At 36.7% G+C, this 16,345-nt stretch overlaps 1 protein-coding gene across 2 annotated transcripts in view; it reads right to left on the reverse strand.

Annotated features, from left to right (window-relative positions):
* Window positions 1–16,345, reverse strand: part of LOC107097020 (vasoactive intestinal polypeptide receptor-like) — a 31,872-nt gene extending 15,527 nt beyond the window's left edge. For both annotated transcript variants that reach the window (XM_015393983.1, XM_015393982.1), the window contains exons 1-5: window positions 16,196–16,345; window positions 13,757–13,850; window positions 9,724–9,837; window positions 317–423; window positions 125–222 (exon numbers count right to left, since the gene is read on the reverse strand). In XM_015393983.1, coding sequence (XP_015249469.1) covers window positions 125–222; window positions 317–423; window positions 9,724–9,837; window positions 13,757–13,850; window positions 16,196–16,246 — 464 coding nt within the window. In that variant the 5' untranslated portion in view covers window positions 16,247–16,345. The remainder of the gene's footprint in view (window positions 1–124; window positions 223–316; window positions 424–9,723; window positions 9,838–13,756; window positions 13,851–16,195) is intronic.

The following is a 16,345-nucleotide window of genomic DNA, read 5'->3' on the forward strand; positions in this document are numbered from 1 at the left end:
TATTGTAGAAAAAAAAACACAAACGGTGCCTCTTAATCATCTTAGTTGGGCAGTACCTTTAACATTTTAAGGACTGAACAAAGCCAAACACTGTGTGAAGGAATCTTTTGACAATAATCCTTACCGAAAGAGACACAGTATGAGGATGGCAGCCATCAGAGAAATAAGGGAAACGCTGTGACCGATTGTGTAGCCCACCTTGATGGTGCTGTAAAACTCTCCCTGTAAAAACATCATCCATCACATCAGACTCAGGCTAGTCTTTCAGAGATCTTTAAACATTGCTTCACCACATTATGCAAGAAGCCAAACTGACCGAATGTCCTTCCACAGTGCTGTTGGGATTGTAGCCGCAGTCCATTATATAGGAGTCCAGGCTGCTTGGGGGCCAGCCATGCACAGTGCAGGTCTTTGACAGATTACCTAAGGCATAGATAGATAAGGATTGAAGGGTTATCATTTCATGCAAATAATGTGTTTTACATGTTTCATTTAAAAGTAAAGCAGGAACCAGGATTCCCGAAAAGGAAATAAACAAATATCCCATTAACTCACTCCTTATTGTGTCACTGTGAAATAAATATGTCTCTGTGGAATACTCCTAAACACTGAAAGGAAAAGGAAAAACCGGCTGAATGGGATCAATTTCCAACTGGCTCTGAGATACAGAGAGAGTTCCCATGTGTATTTGCCTCCATCCGTATGTTAAACAAACACACAAACATCAAGAGGTCAGGCAGTGGTGTTTTCCTTGTGGGTTAGAGGTGACAGTTTTGAAGAGAAATATCTTAAAGACAGAAAGTTGTTCCTTCATGAACATATTACACCTTTACAGTTAAGATCTGTGGTCTGAAATACTGGGGAAGAGAAGAAAAGGAATAGAAAATGAGCTTAGGAAAACATGGGAGATAAGAGGAGCCCTAAAGATTTCTGCAAGCTGGAAAAATATTAAGGACAGAAAGGAGAGCAGCAGGAAGGAGATTTAAGCTCACTGGAGAGATTCAAAAATGAGGCATACTGGAAAGGACAGAGCAAAAGTATATGAAAACAAAGGAAAGGAAACTCAAATATGAAAAAAGAAATCTGTAACTGAACAGAAAGATACACAGCAAATTTAACATAAAAATACATAAAAAGGGGCAATCGTCTTAATGTGTTATGCTGTTGTCGTTAAATTTTCATTTGGCAGGTAAATACCCTTTGTTCTTAATACATTTTCTCTTTTTTTTATGAATTCTTAATTCATTCAAATATCACTAAGACTGTGGTATTATCTGAAAACATTTCAATAGAAGTGTTGCTCTTTAAGGCTCTGCAACGGTTATACAAGATTCCTGCCAAACCATTAATTAGGGCCTCCAAACCAGCAGGGGGCCCCCAATAGCAAATTAATTCTCACATAAAGAAATATTGAAATAGGTCAGAATATCATAAAAAAAATGCATGCTGCTTTTATAATTCAGTTAGAAGTTAATTAACTCATACATAGTTTAACTCATATGTTAATTACATAAATACATGATTATTATATTGATTGAAAAATCTTCTAATATTGCTGTTATGGTCTATACCAGGGGTCACCAACATGGCGCCCGCGGGTACCAAGGGGCCGTCGAGGACCACATGGGGTGCCTTCAGCAACTTCAGAAAACAGAACAACTCACCAGTAGGCTGAGTTTAATATTTAATTTTATTCTGTTTCTATTCTTTTTTACTCATTTTTAATCATCAATGAAAATATCAAAAAGAAAATTAGAAATGAAAAACACACAATAAAAATAGTTTTATTATGTCTGAAATTTAAGTGAATGCTAATTCCTCCAGTTCATTGGTCAGTATTTGTAGTGTCATGGTTTTGGTTCTGTTCAAGTTTTATCTGAGTTTTCATTGGTCTTATTTCCAATCTTGTGTCCTAGTTATTTTTGATTGTGTTTGAGTTCTTAGATATTTCTTGTTCCAGTTCACACCTGCTCTCAATCTGTTAATTAGCCTGGTGTGTTTCTCTCTCCCATTTATTGTGCCTCTGTTCAGTCACTCTTTGCTGGTTTGTCATCATTACTTTGCCTCCTTCTTGTTGTGTGTATTCCTGGTTTTCAGCATTTTATTCTTATTTTTTTGTGGATTTATGTTTTTGGACTTCTGCTTCTGTTGAACATCATTCTATATGAAGCCTGCAAGAAACCACCTCAAGCTTTTGTGTCTGCATTTGGGTCCTTTTTTTTGGCTACATATTTATTGTTATTTTTTACTACATGCCTCCCCATCTTCTTGCCATATGTTTCTATGGCATAAATCAGTGTCTGTGACCTGTTTTCATTTTAAAAAAAGAACATTGGCACAAACCTAGCCTGTATGTATTTTTTGTATGTCATCGAGAGTATTTAAATGATTTTCAATCANAAAACTGCTATTTTCAATGACTACTTATTTTTGTCCAGCTTTAACATCGGTATCGATATCGGTTATCGGCTACATGAGTTTTAAAATATCGGATATCGGCCAAAATCCCAATATCGTGCATCCCTAATATGGAGTTTTCAGAGGCATCTTATCTAAATCAAGTAGCTAAAGAAATAGTGTGTTGCTCAGATTATAATGCATTTTATTTAAATCAAGGCTCTGTGGAACAAACAGAGAGAAGTTTCTGAGTTTACTACTCACTGGGGCAGCTGCTATGTAGTTTCCTGTGTCAGCTCAGTCATCAAACAGAAAAAGTCAGAAAATTTGGTGCCTTATTCTGCCAGTGAGCTTTAAGAAGATATTGAATTAATTTTCAGCCCACATTGTCAAATAAACTGATAACTACTTAATCCAGGACATGTTAATATGAAGATTTGTACTGAAGCCAAAATATAAAACTGTTTGCAATTGGTTTCAGAACCATATAATCTGTCCAGAGAGTTTACCAGTGATCTGCTAGTAACCTTTTACATTCCACCTTCTGCCGTTGCCAACACTGCATGTGTGGTAATCTGTTGGCACACAGCCAAATGTATTTGTGACAATAACTGGTGATTTAAAGCATGCCTCACTCTATGCTGCACAGCCGATGTTCCAACAGTTTACCAGCTGCTGCACCAGAGAAAACAAACTTTGGACTTGTTTTATGCAAATGTCAAGGACTCATCTATCAAGTAAGACCTCCTCTTGAGAAATCAAATCACAGTCTGACTGATCACAGGGAGATTGTTGAAAAGTTCAGAAGAAGAACAGGTTGAGTCCTGTTAATATCATAGGAGAAGAAGTGGAGGATTATAAATACCTTGGTGTTCACCTGTACGTCAAACTAGACCGGAGACGTAACTGTGAAGCTGTTTACAAGAAGGGACCAAGCAGACTGTACTTCCTAAGGAAGCTTAGGTCCCTTGGTGTTAGCAGCAAGAAGCTACATACATTATCTTCTATAAGCCAATTGTGGAGAGTATGATCTCTTCCTCCTTTATCTGCTGGCGTAATATCATCAGATCAAATGACTTAAAAAAGCTCAACAAGCTAATAAAGGGGGTTGTTTCTGTTCCAGGAACTCCTCTAGAACCTCTGGAGATTATTTCACAAAGATGAATCCTTCAGATATAAAAGATTGTTCCTGCCAACTGTTAAACACCTTCAACACCTCGATGAAAGAAAAAAAAAAACCCTATAAGTTACTAAAACATGGAATTGCCCTTTTGGAATAATAAAGTACTTTTGAATTCCCCTGGATTGAAATAGCCACGACAAAAATCTAGCCTAAGATAAACTTAACAGAAAATCTAAGCCAGGATGCAGAACTTCATGGAAAAGGAGTCATAACTAAAATATCTGGGTGATATCGTTTTAAGTAGGCTGATACTTATGTTTCTAAAACATCTTTATTTTGGTCTGATACCGTTTTTATAAATAAACTGTAACTTTGCGAATATCATTTGCTTTAAAAAAAAAACACTATATCTCTGTGTAATCAATCAATAAATGAGCTTCCCTCTTTCCTATTTAAATTACAAAATTTAAGTATTAAATCTAAACTAAACTAACTTTTTGGTGAAATTTTAAATGTATTGCAATTCACAGTCGCATGTTTTGACCAACACATTCAACTCCATTTAACAGTCAATTTAAAAAGTCAGAGTTGATTTTTTTCTTTTTTTTTTTTTTACGTATAAATATCTCAATAAGCGTCATCGTCACTTCAGTGTGATAACATACAATGATGAACCTCTGTGCATACAATTAATGGGATGGGTTTACACTTAGCCTTGTGTCATAAGCTTGAACTTAAAAAATGACAAATAGTTTCTCAAATTATGCATGTTAAAAATAGTCCTGCTATGCTGATGTTCCTATCCTCTAAGTATGTGCATTCTCTGAGCACCAGTGGCCCGATTCTAGTAGTACATAAACATTGGGGATCAAATTAGCTCTGTCCTTGCTGTACTTTGCTCCTTATTGCAGTTTGGAACTGTCTTCTTAAAGCCAGACATCCAAACTAGGGTAAGTGTATGTGGCTAGAATCTTTTAAGCAGATAAGGCAGATTTTCTTTGGGAATGGCACAGAAGGAGAATTAAAGCAGAAGTGTATATGTGCTTCATTTAGAGACAGACTAGATATAAAAGACAGACATCACAAAGTTCAGAGAAGATATCCCTCCAAGGATCATTGGTAATGAGATACATGGTCCATGTGCTCCTTACTGCCCCTGTTTGATTTGTTGGTTGTTATTGTGAAGCTAGAATTTGTCAAGTCCGTCTGGACAGGGAAGCTTGAAGTATCTAGCTGTTTTTCTCATCAGCCTATTATCAGTGATTTGCTCCAGGCCCCTGCAAAATCTATCCAGAACTAATGAGTGAATGCTCTGCAGTATCTGTTGCTGTTCTTTCTAATATGGAAATTTTCACTTTTAAATAAAAACTGAAATGAAGAATTCAGTCGGTTATCTGTGAAGTGTCCTCATCTCATTTTGGGACGATAAGGAACGCTGGTGACAATCTGATTGCTTCACGTTGCTCTGCACATCAAAATGTTGGACTTCTCTAACATTTCCCAACCATATCACTTTACGCTGCCTCTATTGAATCGAAGCCAAGTTGGGAAACGGTTCAGAGTCTAAGAAAGTTTTTCGGCATTGACGTTGGTCAGCTCACAAATACCTGAGCGGCACACTGCAGAGGAGAATGAGGCTTAGCTTCTTCAAACAATATGACAAGACATAAAGAGGGAGATAAGCCCCTGCTGTTTCAGCCAATGCTACCACTGGATTTGGTGTGTTTGAGGGACGTCCAGAAGAATGCTTTCATCATTCCTGAAAAACAGACGCAGAGGATTTTCAGCTCCATACGCGACAATGGAGCCCAAATTAGTTCAAAGTAGTTGTTTGTTTTTTAACCTATCTATTTCTACACCAGTTCTGTCATTGTTATCTACCCAAATACATCACAGGCACTGGTTACTTCTGGAGGAAAGACGGATGTTAGGGGAATAATATTATCCTCAGCAGCTTTACGGTAAGCAGGTAAAAGCATTGACATCCAGGTACTTTGTCACTGTGAGCCTGGAGAGTAGATTAGACTCCCTTGTCATTAAAGAGATGAATGACTGCGTATTTGCGTTCAACCTACTAGGTAAAGAGTTCATGAGAATGGCAAGCTGTCTTAGCTAAATTTATGACTTGGCCCCTCAATCTCTGTGGCGCCGTGTTTCGTAATGCTTGTTTTTACTGCGTGAGCCTTATAAAAAGAAGGGCTCAGGATGTGTCAATAGCTTCAGTCTTTCCCAACTTTTCCCAACAGTGAAACTGAACTGACCTTTATCCAGTTTTTCAATAATATCTACAAAAATAAAGCATGCGCAGGCATTCATTATGTTCCTGTAAACTCTCAAGGTAAATAAGAACAAACGCACAATGGTGGAATAAGAATATGAAATTTCTTTGCTCCTCCAATACTGATTTATAGAGCTTCAAAAATAGTTCACAATGTACACAATCTAAGATTATTCATCATCCCCTACTTGTGACTTCCTTTTATAACCTGGGAGCAGAGCATGTTTAGCCAACAGACCTGCACTAATTAGGTGATTTACAGATATCATCTGCAACAAAAGGTCATCTATAGTAATGCTTCTCTCTGTTGAGACCCCCTTGCTCTTCCTCCTGTCCTAACGCCATCAGGGCCTAGTTGATCCTCTGATTCTTCGACATGTCTAGTAAACATATATTTCCTTTTAACAGCCTCAAGAAACTGATGCTTTTGAATCTTTCCTTCCATCTTTTCCCTGGAGTGCTGCGTTGGCCTAGGTCACACCAGCTCCCATCTGGGTCAAAGCAAAGCTTCCCACAGAAGCCTGCTTCTCGGAACTGAACTCTTTATAAGCTCATCGTAAATCTTGGATCTAACCCCATCTCAACCCCCGAAACCTGACGTACAAAACACTGTATTGGATCAAAGCACCAGACAGATGGTTCCTCTGGCTCAAGGTTGAATATATCAATCCGTCTTTTAATCATTTTAGTCGAACCTTGGACAATAGCGAGATACATAACGCGAGGCAATAGACACACATTCATGCACAGTTGTGGACATTTGGTCACATTATCAATCAATACTAATGAAGTTTAATGCGACTCATCATAAAAAAGTAGTGCAGCTTTTGTAAGTTAATGTAAGTTTTATGGATGTTTTTACCAATAAAAGAGTTTGGGAGTATGACATATATTTGCATGCAGATCCTTTTACTCATAAACACCCCTGAATGAAATCCAAGGCAACTAGTTTCTGCAATAAAGTCACTGATTCTTTATCTTGCTTTATAATCAAGACTGGGATGATGAATGAATAGTATCTTCAGTGAATGGTGGATCTACTGAACAAGTATTTAAATATAATACCATCCGTCTGATATTTAGATCTATATTTCCCTTACTTTTATCAGTTATGAGCATCATTTTTTTTTTTTTTTGGTCTCCTTGGTAAAATATTATAAAAGTACGTAGAAGATTTTATTTATAATGCCAGAAAATGCAAAAAAAAAATGTATATTATTGTTAGCTTTAAAAGGAACATTATTTATAAAGGTAGAGACATGCATATATTCTTAAAAATAGCTGTGGAAACATTAAGGTATCAAAGCCAAAGCGCCGTCTTTAGAGTTCAGGCTGGTAAATTATCCTTTTACTAATAGCACAACTCTAGTTATACATTTAGAAAGCAGTGGTAGCTGTTGTAGAAAAAAAAATTTTGAAAAAAATTTTTTTTTAAATAACTAAACAGATGGACAGTCTTTATAAAAGGCAAAGTTTTTCAGTATTCAGTTAAACCTTAGTGTTTTGTTTTTTTAACATTGAGGTTTAACTGAAAACTGAATACAAATGGGTCCTTTAAGTCTTACAGCATAATTAAACCAAAAAGACTTGGTGTGACAATTAGGTACACACTGAGAGATGCTGGGATCTCCTGTGAGAATCGCTTTAGGAAGTACAATCCAATCATCCTACAAATCAGCCAGTAAATTTCCTCACACACTGGTTTAGTTCCTACATAATTAGCATTGCATCACTGCAAGACTCTCATACATTAAAGAAAGACAAACAAACAGCATGTCTCTGATGGTGCTTTGAGAATTGTTTATCTCCTGTCGCTCAATTGTGCCATATATTGAGATAACAGTGTGTGATCGTGGAGCCAATTTACATCATAAGACCAGTGAGACAATCTCTGCGCTCCATATTTCCAGTTTTCGTTTCACATACAGTATAGAGCTTGATAATTTCAATGAAAACTACGCATATTTCTGTCAACTACAGAAAGAAATGCAGATTTAAGCCAAAGTTGTGCATCAAAATGATAAAATATGAGTACATTTTAGCTTCAAAAAGGCAACACTTCCCCATAAAGAAAAAAACTTGGTGACTGGATTGTCATACTGTAGATACATACCGTTTTACATATATCTATCTTTGTATTTACTTGTAGTTGGTAAGCTATGTATGTTTAGTTGTATTTAAACTGGACTATATACATTGAAGGCCTTAGCCATTTAAATGGGTAAATTATATTAGACTCACTGACCATTGAGTGATCAGAAAGAAAACAAAGCACATTAGCATATTTCATTACATGTATCTTTTCTCTCTGAGAAAGGTTCAGATGGGTGTTCTTAAGTGATGACTTAATCAACGTATATGCTGAAACAGAATTAGAAACCTACATAAAGTTAAAAATCAATCCTGTCGTCGCTTTTTCGGGAGTGGCGGCCTAGTTGTTAGGGCATAGATCTTGGTATCCTGAGGTTCTGAGTTCGAGCCCCAATGCAGGTCGATCCTTAACTGTGAACTCTATGGACCTAAATTAATTCAGTTTTAAGTGTTTTAGGTATAGACAATTTTGTTTTTCCACAAAACTGTTTTTTATTTTTTTATGTGTGAAATACCAGTGGACAGCAGTAGATCAAAAGATCCTTTATGCACTGACACATTCTGCATCAGAGCAAACAAAGGTGCACTGATAAGGCTTGGACAAAAAAAGAAGTTAAGCCAATATTTGAGAATGTTTAGTGTCCAATCAAACAAGCCTATATAATCTTTAACAAGGGCAAACTGTCAAAAACCTTAGCCTTTTAAATATTTAAGGATCCTGGCTAACAATGAAAGGTTTAAATTCCTAGCACCATGAGAAAAAGAACAATCATCAGGCAACCAAGTCTTAAAGCTTCATAAAGGGAATATTCATACATTTTTTTTAATGTTGAAAAGAAACCTAAAGCATGAAACAAGGTATAATCAAATGTACAATGTTATCAACTACCAAAGCCAGTTAGGCAGACATTGGCAAAGATGCAGTATAAAAGGAGAGGCAGACACCCTCCTGCAAGCTATTTGAGAAAATACAAAATACAGTTTGCATTTCAATTTGTATTTTTTTCTCCATTTTTGTTTTGTGCATTTAGAGTCAAATATAAATAATCTTTTTAAGCCACCAAAATACCAAAAAGACATTGCTGTGCTGCAAAACCTTAACCTTGAAGTAATTAAGAATAAGATGCATTCTTGTAGAGAACTGTTAGTACACCTGGAAGTACGAAGTGACAAGTCCCAGCTAGACATAATAGAGCTCCCTAGATAGGCTTACCTTGTTTAGAAAAATAAAAGTTCATGACAACAAGGTACAACAAAATCATATTTCTGAAATCTAATACATTAATAAAAGTTGGCCAAAAGACTACATTCATTATTACAGTTGTGTCATGTATTTGCCCATAAATAACTATGCAATGACCGAAAAAGAAATTGATTAACAGATGACCGTTGATGTATGATTGGCCGAATTTAGGTGTACAAGCTGACGTATAATTAACTGGCCTGCATAAGATAATGAAAAAAAACAAACACAGATTTTAAGACAGGATTTTTTTTAAAATAGAAATGTTCTAACTTTCGGGACAATATGGTCTGATCAAGAATACATTTATATACATGTTTTATAGAAAGAAGGCAGAGAATGTGAATTAATAACCACATATTATCGCTGAATTCACACACTGCATTTAGTCTGAACTGATAGACTTAAAAAAAAAAAGTTTTAATTTGCAGAAATAAGTTGACTTGTAAAGAGATAGTTATAAAAAGCAGTTCCCAGGTTTGGTAGTGTGCATCTAAAACAACAGAAAACTGCTTAGAAATCTTTATAGAAATCATGAAGATATCAGGACACTCCAACAAAAGAAATGTAATTTATAAACTGGAGACTTACGAGGAAGAGCATTGCTGGTGAAGTAGAAGAGATACTTGGGGCATGGGATGGTAACCACCTCTCCGACGTCAGCGGCGGGCCAGCATGTGATCTTGTCCCAAGTGATATTGCAGCCTAACCAGAAAAAAGAGGGATAAGAGATAAAGTAATAAAGGTGATGCACAGTCAAAAGATGAAAAAACTGTAAATCCAAATCAGTCTTTGTCAAGATGAAGCAGAACTTTACATTTAAATCTCCTCGGTGACAAACAGCAGCCTGATGAAGCTCTAGATGGTGTTTCCATGGCAGTCAGAAAGCGTAACCTCCTGTCAGCGATCACTATAAACCTGAGTCTATAACCCAAGGTAACAGGCTGCCACCATGACTATTCAAACAGATACCCGGCTTTCATCACTCACTGCTGTTTGAATTCAACACATGACTCTAACTTTCCACAGTGTGAATGCAGAATCAGGTCACAGCACCATCCACATCCACACCTGCTCAATAATCTATCAAAACAAAAGCTCACAGGAACCAGCCACGCTCCGACCTAATGGAACTTACACGCAGCAAATGATAGCTAATTTAAAACTGTAACGGGAGTTAAATGACCATTGCAGGGTGTGAAAAAAAAAAACATATCAACATCTCTGCAATATTTCTGCCGCCAAGAAAAAGCAATGACTTGGAGCGAAATCATAAATGAGTAAAATAAAATGCCGGGCTGTGTGCTTCAGGTACAGAGTGCCATACTTCAGCACATTTAATTAAGAACCAATCAAGAACAAAACAGCAGATAACCAAAGTGAGGTTTATTCTTGCACATTTATCATTAATTACTTTCTTCTTTTATTAGATGTGATTTATGTAAATGTATGTACTGGTCCTGATCGATTTGTTTTGCTTTCAAAGGAGGGCTTTCTACACTCACAGTGAGAGGAAATTGTGCTGCACGTTGAACTCCATACAGAGGCAGGTAGAGTATTCAACAAGGGTACTTTTTTTTCAAATTTTTACTATACTAAATCTAAAAGGTAGCATTTAAAGAAATTACTCAAGTAAGAGTATAAAATTATTCTACTCAAGCACCAAGTGACTAATCTACTTACTGTATTATATTTTACAAAATGGTGTCAAACTGAACAAAATATTTAAAGGTATTGCGGAGCATTTTCACAAATTTTATAAAACACCCGCACTCTCCATTTAAAAGAATGTATGTGAGAGCATGCATGAGCCCATTTCTCAATGTGCACGCTCTGTTTAAAAGCTGTTGTGTGCATCCCTCATACAAGTTTACTTTCCAAAAGAAGATTTGCATTTTTCCACTATGTCAGACTCACCACCGGTTAGTGAAAATGGGAACGAGCACGTAGGACGACCTTATGTAAACATATCACAAGAATGATTGACAGTTAGGAGGACCACTTATTTAGATGATCCACCCAGAAAAACAAAATCCTCCACTATACCTTTAAGTGATAGAATAAGCAATAACATAATTAAATATTCATGTGGAATTAAAACTAATCAAAATGCACTTTTTGAGTTAAAATGAATTATATCAATAGTAAGAGTAAGTAAGACTAGGTTGAATTACAGTTTATTGTATTTTTACTTAACCTCCAAATGACACGGCGGACTCAGCAGATGCAAAATAATGTTTTACTATTAAGCCTTGAGTACAAAAAAGAAAAAACTGTGTCTCTCGATGGTGCATTCTTGTTTACAACAGTAAACCAAAGTAGCCAGATGTTTTACCCAAGTAAGAATAGTGTTATTTTACCATATTTTTACTCAAGTAAAAGTAATAAGTACAATGCTTTAAAACTACTCCTTGAGGTTATTTTTTTAAGTTACTCAAGTAAATGTAACTAAGTAAATGTAACTAGTTACCACCCACCCTTCGGTCTAGAAACCTATTCCCTTTCATTTTCCAACATTTTGTCAAACTTTGATGGGTTTAGTGTAAGTTCATCTTCAGGCCACGACTCTGTGTTTTATAAAACTAGTTGTTGTTGTTTAAGCTGCAGATTTTCAAGGGATTTCTTTTCCAGCTCACACATTCAGGTCATTCTTTCCAAAACAGCTCAGGTTATGTCATGACTGGATAGAGACTGTTTTAAATATCACTCTTCTGACAGAATTTAGCTGGAGTTAGTTAGACCTGGACTTTGACTAGGCCATTTTAACACATGCATGAGCTGTGAGCTAACCAGGGGGAAAGTGAACACTTTTGTTTTGCTATCCTGGATTAAAATTCTCTGTGGCTACCAAAGCTGCATGGAAATTTGAGATATGATCACATTTTCCTTAAAAGAGATTCAAAAATATTTGCTTGTTCGTTTTAAATAACTGCAATTTATGTATGTGGTTAGGTTTTTGGGGAGAAAAAACAGTCAAGGGATAAATGCAATGACATATTAAACATTTTCAGATTCAGAATCCTGCTTTTTTCTTACTTCCTATTGATGGAAATAGAAAAAAAACATGACTAATATAACTGAGGCTGTATGTTGGTGTAATTGTTGCCGCAGTTGAAGCGAGAAGGTCCTTCAATCCCAGCTGGGGCCTTTCAACATGGAGTTTTAATGTTCCCTGGCTTCCTCCCACAGATAAAAATCAGAAATGTTGGTCAAATATGTGTGTCTGTATGTCTTTGAATTGCTCTTTGGTGGACTGGTGTCCTTTTAAGCCGGGCTTAAATTTTTTGCCCTTTTCGGGCTGACTTTCCAGTCGTGCAAACACTTTTCGATCGTCCCGACTTTCAGCCTGATCGTGCATCGTGTGGTATATGAGGGGCGATCAGCCTCTCACGACCACCCCCCAATCAGGAATCGTGAGGTCAAGAGAAAATCAAACATGTTTGATTTTCAGTCGGCCGTTGTGAGCAAATCGCTCAGTGGGCAAACAAGGATTCTTCTTCTTCTTCTTCATCTACATTTCAGAGGAAAACACAGAAGCATGGCGGGGGTGCGAGAGAAATGGAGTTCTTTCTGTAAAACTGACAGACCGTAGTAGCAACGTTTGCTCGGCCATGTCTTTTTCCAAATACGTCATCGCCTTTTCTTTACAGGGCTTTCAGCACAGAAAATAGCACAAATTGCCAAGGCAGCGTGTTTCACTCTGGTGAGCTTCACATTCTTCTTCTACTCGTTTGGCTTCCAGGATAGACGAGTCTAAGTAGCACCATCTCACTGCGGAGCTGAAACCGATTTGGTTTTTAAACATACAGTGTGAGCAGGTAGATCGCATCAGAGGGTTTTGTCATACAGTGTGAGCTGTAGCTGTGTGCAATTAAAAAAATCGCACAAAAATCGCACAAAAATCGCAAAAAAATCGCACAGCTTTAAAGGAAGAACGGGCTGTTGTTCAACCACCGATATAGATTGATCAGACACTGAATGAGACTGGTAAGCAATGGAAAGATGGAACATCAGTGTTGTCCTGTTGCATAAAACCTTCAAGAAAGACTGAAGATTAACTACTTAAACTAGTCAGTTTTATCATCTTCAAACTCCTAAACTCATTATTGTGGTTCTGGCTGTATGTTAAGGATCACAGGTCTGCTGGAAGATAACCTGTCCTCCTGTGGATCCCTACAGCTGCTCCAGAGTTACCGGCCTAACCTATAGTTTTAGAAAACCAATCATCCTTTATCTCAGTAATGGAAAGTGGAAATAATATATAAGAAAAAAAAATGGAATGTTTTGGGGTGTTACTTTGTGCCACATAAAATACATAAAATTTATAGTTTCAAAGGGACCAAAAGCTTAAAATCTCAAGAGCTATGAATACTTTTGGGAGGCTTCTAAAAGTAAAAGGTAGTTGTGATTGTGCATGCATGATTAGAGTCTAAAATGAGGAGGAACAACTGTGTTCAACCACGCAGGTTATAATGTAAAGCCAGGGGGCGTTTGAACAGCTTCTTTTGTGCTTTTTGTGTCAATAATAACCCAGTTTTGTGATGCACAAAGCATAATGAAAAGAAATGGTGGCAACAACCAAAATAATGTGATGCACATCAAATCACACACAAAACCCACATACCTGTCGTATTGTTCTCGATCTGAGTGTGGCACAAGGCTTGCTCCTTCTCTATTTCCAGAATTAGGTCACACATCGGACTCTGCGCTGAATACACCTGGGGACACAACATATCACATCATTTTGCATTTTCTGTTCAGTACTATAGAATTTAAGGCAGCAAGAGATCTTCAAATGATTTGCAAAACCCTAATTCATAATTTACATAATTAGCTCTATCTACCTCCCCATCTCTGTAAATGAAAAACAGCCCTGCAGCATAACGCCGCTAACACCATGTTTCACCATATTTATGGCATATGGTTTATGGGACCTCATATATATATATATACTATTTTTTTTGTGCACATTGACTTTTGCATTTACAAATGAAAGTGTACTAAATGTATTTCAACATTTTCAGATTTTTGCAGAGAAAGATTAATTTTAGTTCATCCTGATAAAATTCAATGAAGTGTGACAAAATTGTAAAAGAATTTAAGGGGTATGATTGCTTTTCGCAAGGCTTTTGTAAGTTTGATGATTAGACGCAATCTCTGAAGTTGACAAATTGTAAAATCTTTTCAAAAGAGAAAGCAATAGTCCAGTTACTTGATAAAAACGCAAGATACTGACTGGTTGCTTTGTTTAATAGCAGGATTACAGGAATTTAAGGAAGTTTTCCACGACATAATTTCCATAGATAAGAAAAACCCCACTGGCTTTTTTTTCTTGACAAGGAGAAATATTTGCATGTGTCTTTTATTAGATAAGACCAACACAAATTGACCCAGTTGGTGAGCTGGGCTGGTCTGTGTCCGTAGAGTATAATTATTTTTTCTAAAAAGCAAACCTGTCATTTTTCTGGGTTACTCCATGATACAATGATTGATTGTTTTAGCATCAAATACAGCTGGATCAGTCAAAATATGGGATATTTACGATTATTTTTAAAAAATAAGATTTTCGCTTCAGCTTTGCATGTCATTGTCCACATATTGATATATGAAGAGACGAAATAAGTAACTTTAAGTTTTTTTTTTAAACACCTCTTATCTACAAACTATAGGTAAATGATTGCATTGTTTTTTTATGCAGATCAAAGGGGTCAAAGCACAAATCCCTTCTGTATCTTTGAGATACTTTAGAGCATGAATACCTTTCCAAGGTGACTTCTTAATTGTTGGTGCTGTTCATTTTCTTGTGAGTAGTGACAGAGTAAAAGGCAGCTGCATACATATGCGTGCCACATTCTTTTTCCAAATTTTAACAGAAAAACATTCAAGGTCTGAAATTATTTTTTGCAGGGCACCTTGTTGCAAAACAATGTATTTGAGGCTGTCAGGGAAAAAGAGCTGCATACAAATCAATGCCATATTTTTCATATTTTTATTTAAAGATGTAAAGGCTGTACGTACTCGAATGAGCGGATTTCCCTATAGGGCTTTTTTCTATTTTGGGGTTTCGGTGTTCAGGGGGATTCATTCAAATGCACAAAACAGATTATTATTGTAAAGGTTTCAAAGATTGTGCATACTGTGCTCCATATAAGTGTTTTACATGATCCCAAAGATTTATTACTCCTACCTTGCTGGATGAGGTTTTTTTTCTTTTTGTCTTTGTGTTTTATTCAGACTGGTGCATAAGGTGACTCACTGTCTTAGGTGACAGTTACACATTTTCCTTCCTCCTGGGGTAAAGGAGTTTCTTTTCTTGTATGTCCTAGAGCTATAATTTGGTAATAGAGCATGCGGAAAGGTGATGGATCAGAGCTCCCTTTTAGTTGTGCAAGTTGTGAGGAGGAAGAGGAGGAGGATCTCACCTTTAAAAATACCCTGCTTTAATTTATTTATATCCAAGGAGATGAAACACTCTTTTTGCGCACAAATCTGTTACTCACAGAGATAAGACCCCCTAATGAATTCCAGCATGATTCATAAAACTTGTAAAACACACAGCTCAGTGGATGGAAGGCATGAAAGATCAGAGGAGAGAGACAAAGAAGGCTGTAACCATGGTGTCCGGCTTGGTGATTTTTTCTGTCACCATCCCTGGTGATAAAACAAAAACTAAAATACACACCTCCCTAAAGGTTGTTGCCAAAATCCACAGAAAATAGAGCACTTTGTGACAAATTAGAAGTAAAAATAGATGTACTAAGATAAAATATAAAATATTTTATCCTATAAACAGATGATAAAATATGGTAAATTCGTCATTTCTCGGATACACGTGGATCAGTGCGTAAATTCAGATGATCCCGGGAGCAGTTTGGTGCGTCCTGCCTCCAACCACACTTTGGAGGACATCACAGACAGCTGATTAGTTAGGATTTACAACTACAACATTTACAAGGTCAGGCTGACATCGCCCAAATTAGCCAGCCAATGGAAGCGCACTTTAAAACTGTAAAACCAGCGAAAAGTTTAAGCCATGAGAAAACTCAGGGAGGCAAATACTCACAGGTTCCAGCAACATGCAGGGCAAAAATAGGCAAATACCTCTGGAGAACATAATCCTCTAAATCAACAGGAGGATTAAGGGTTAGGATGTTTAAAAAACTGATGTGAAAAGAGGTCTTCAGAAAGCAGCGATGATCTCAGGCAGGTCTGC

Source organism: Cyprinodon variegatus, unplaced genomic scaffold (genome assembly GCF_000732505.1).
Source record: "Cyprinodon variegatus isolate N-32 unplaced genomic scaffold, C_variegatus-1.0 Scaffold666, whole genome shotgun sequence".
In the NCBI taxonomy this organism is placed as follows: Eukaryota; Metazoa; Chordata; class Actinopteri; order Cyprinodontiformes; family Cyprinodontidae; genus Cyprinodon; species Cyprinodon variegatus.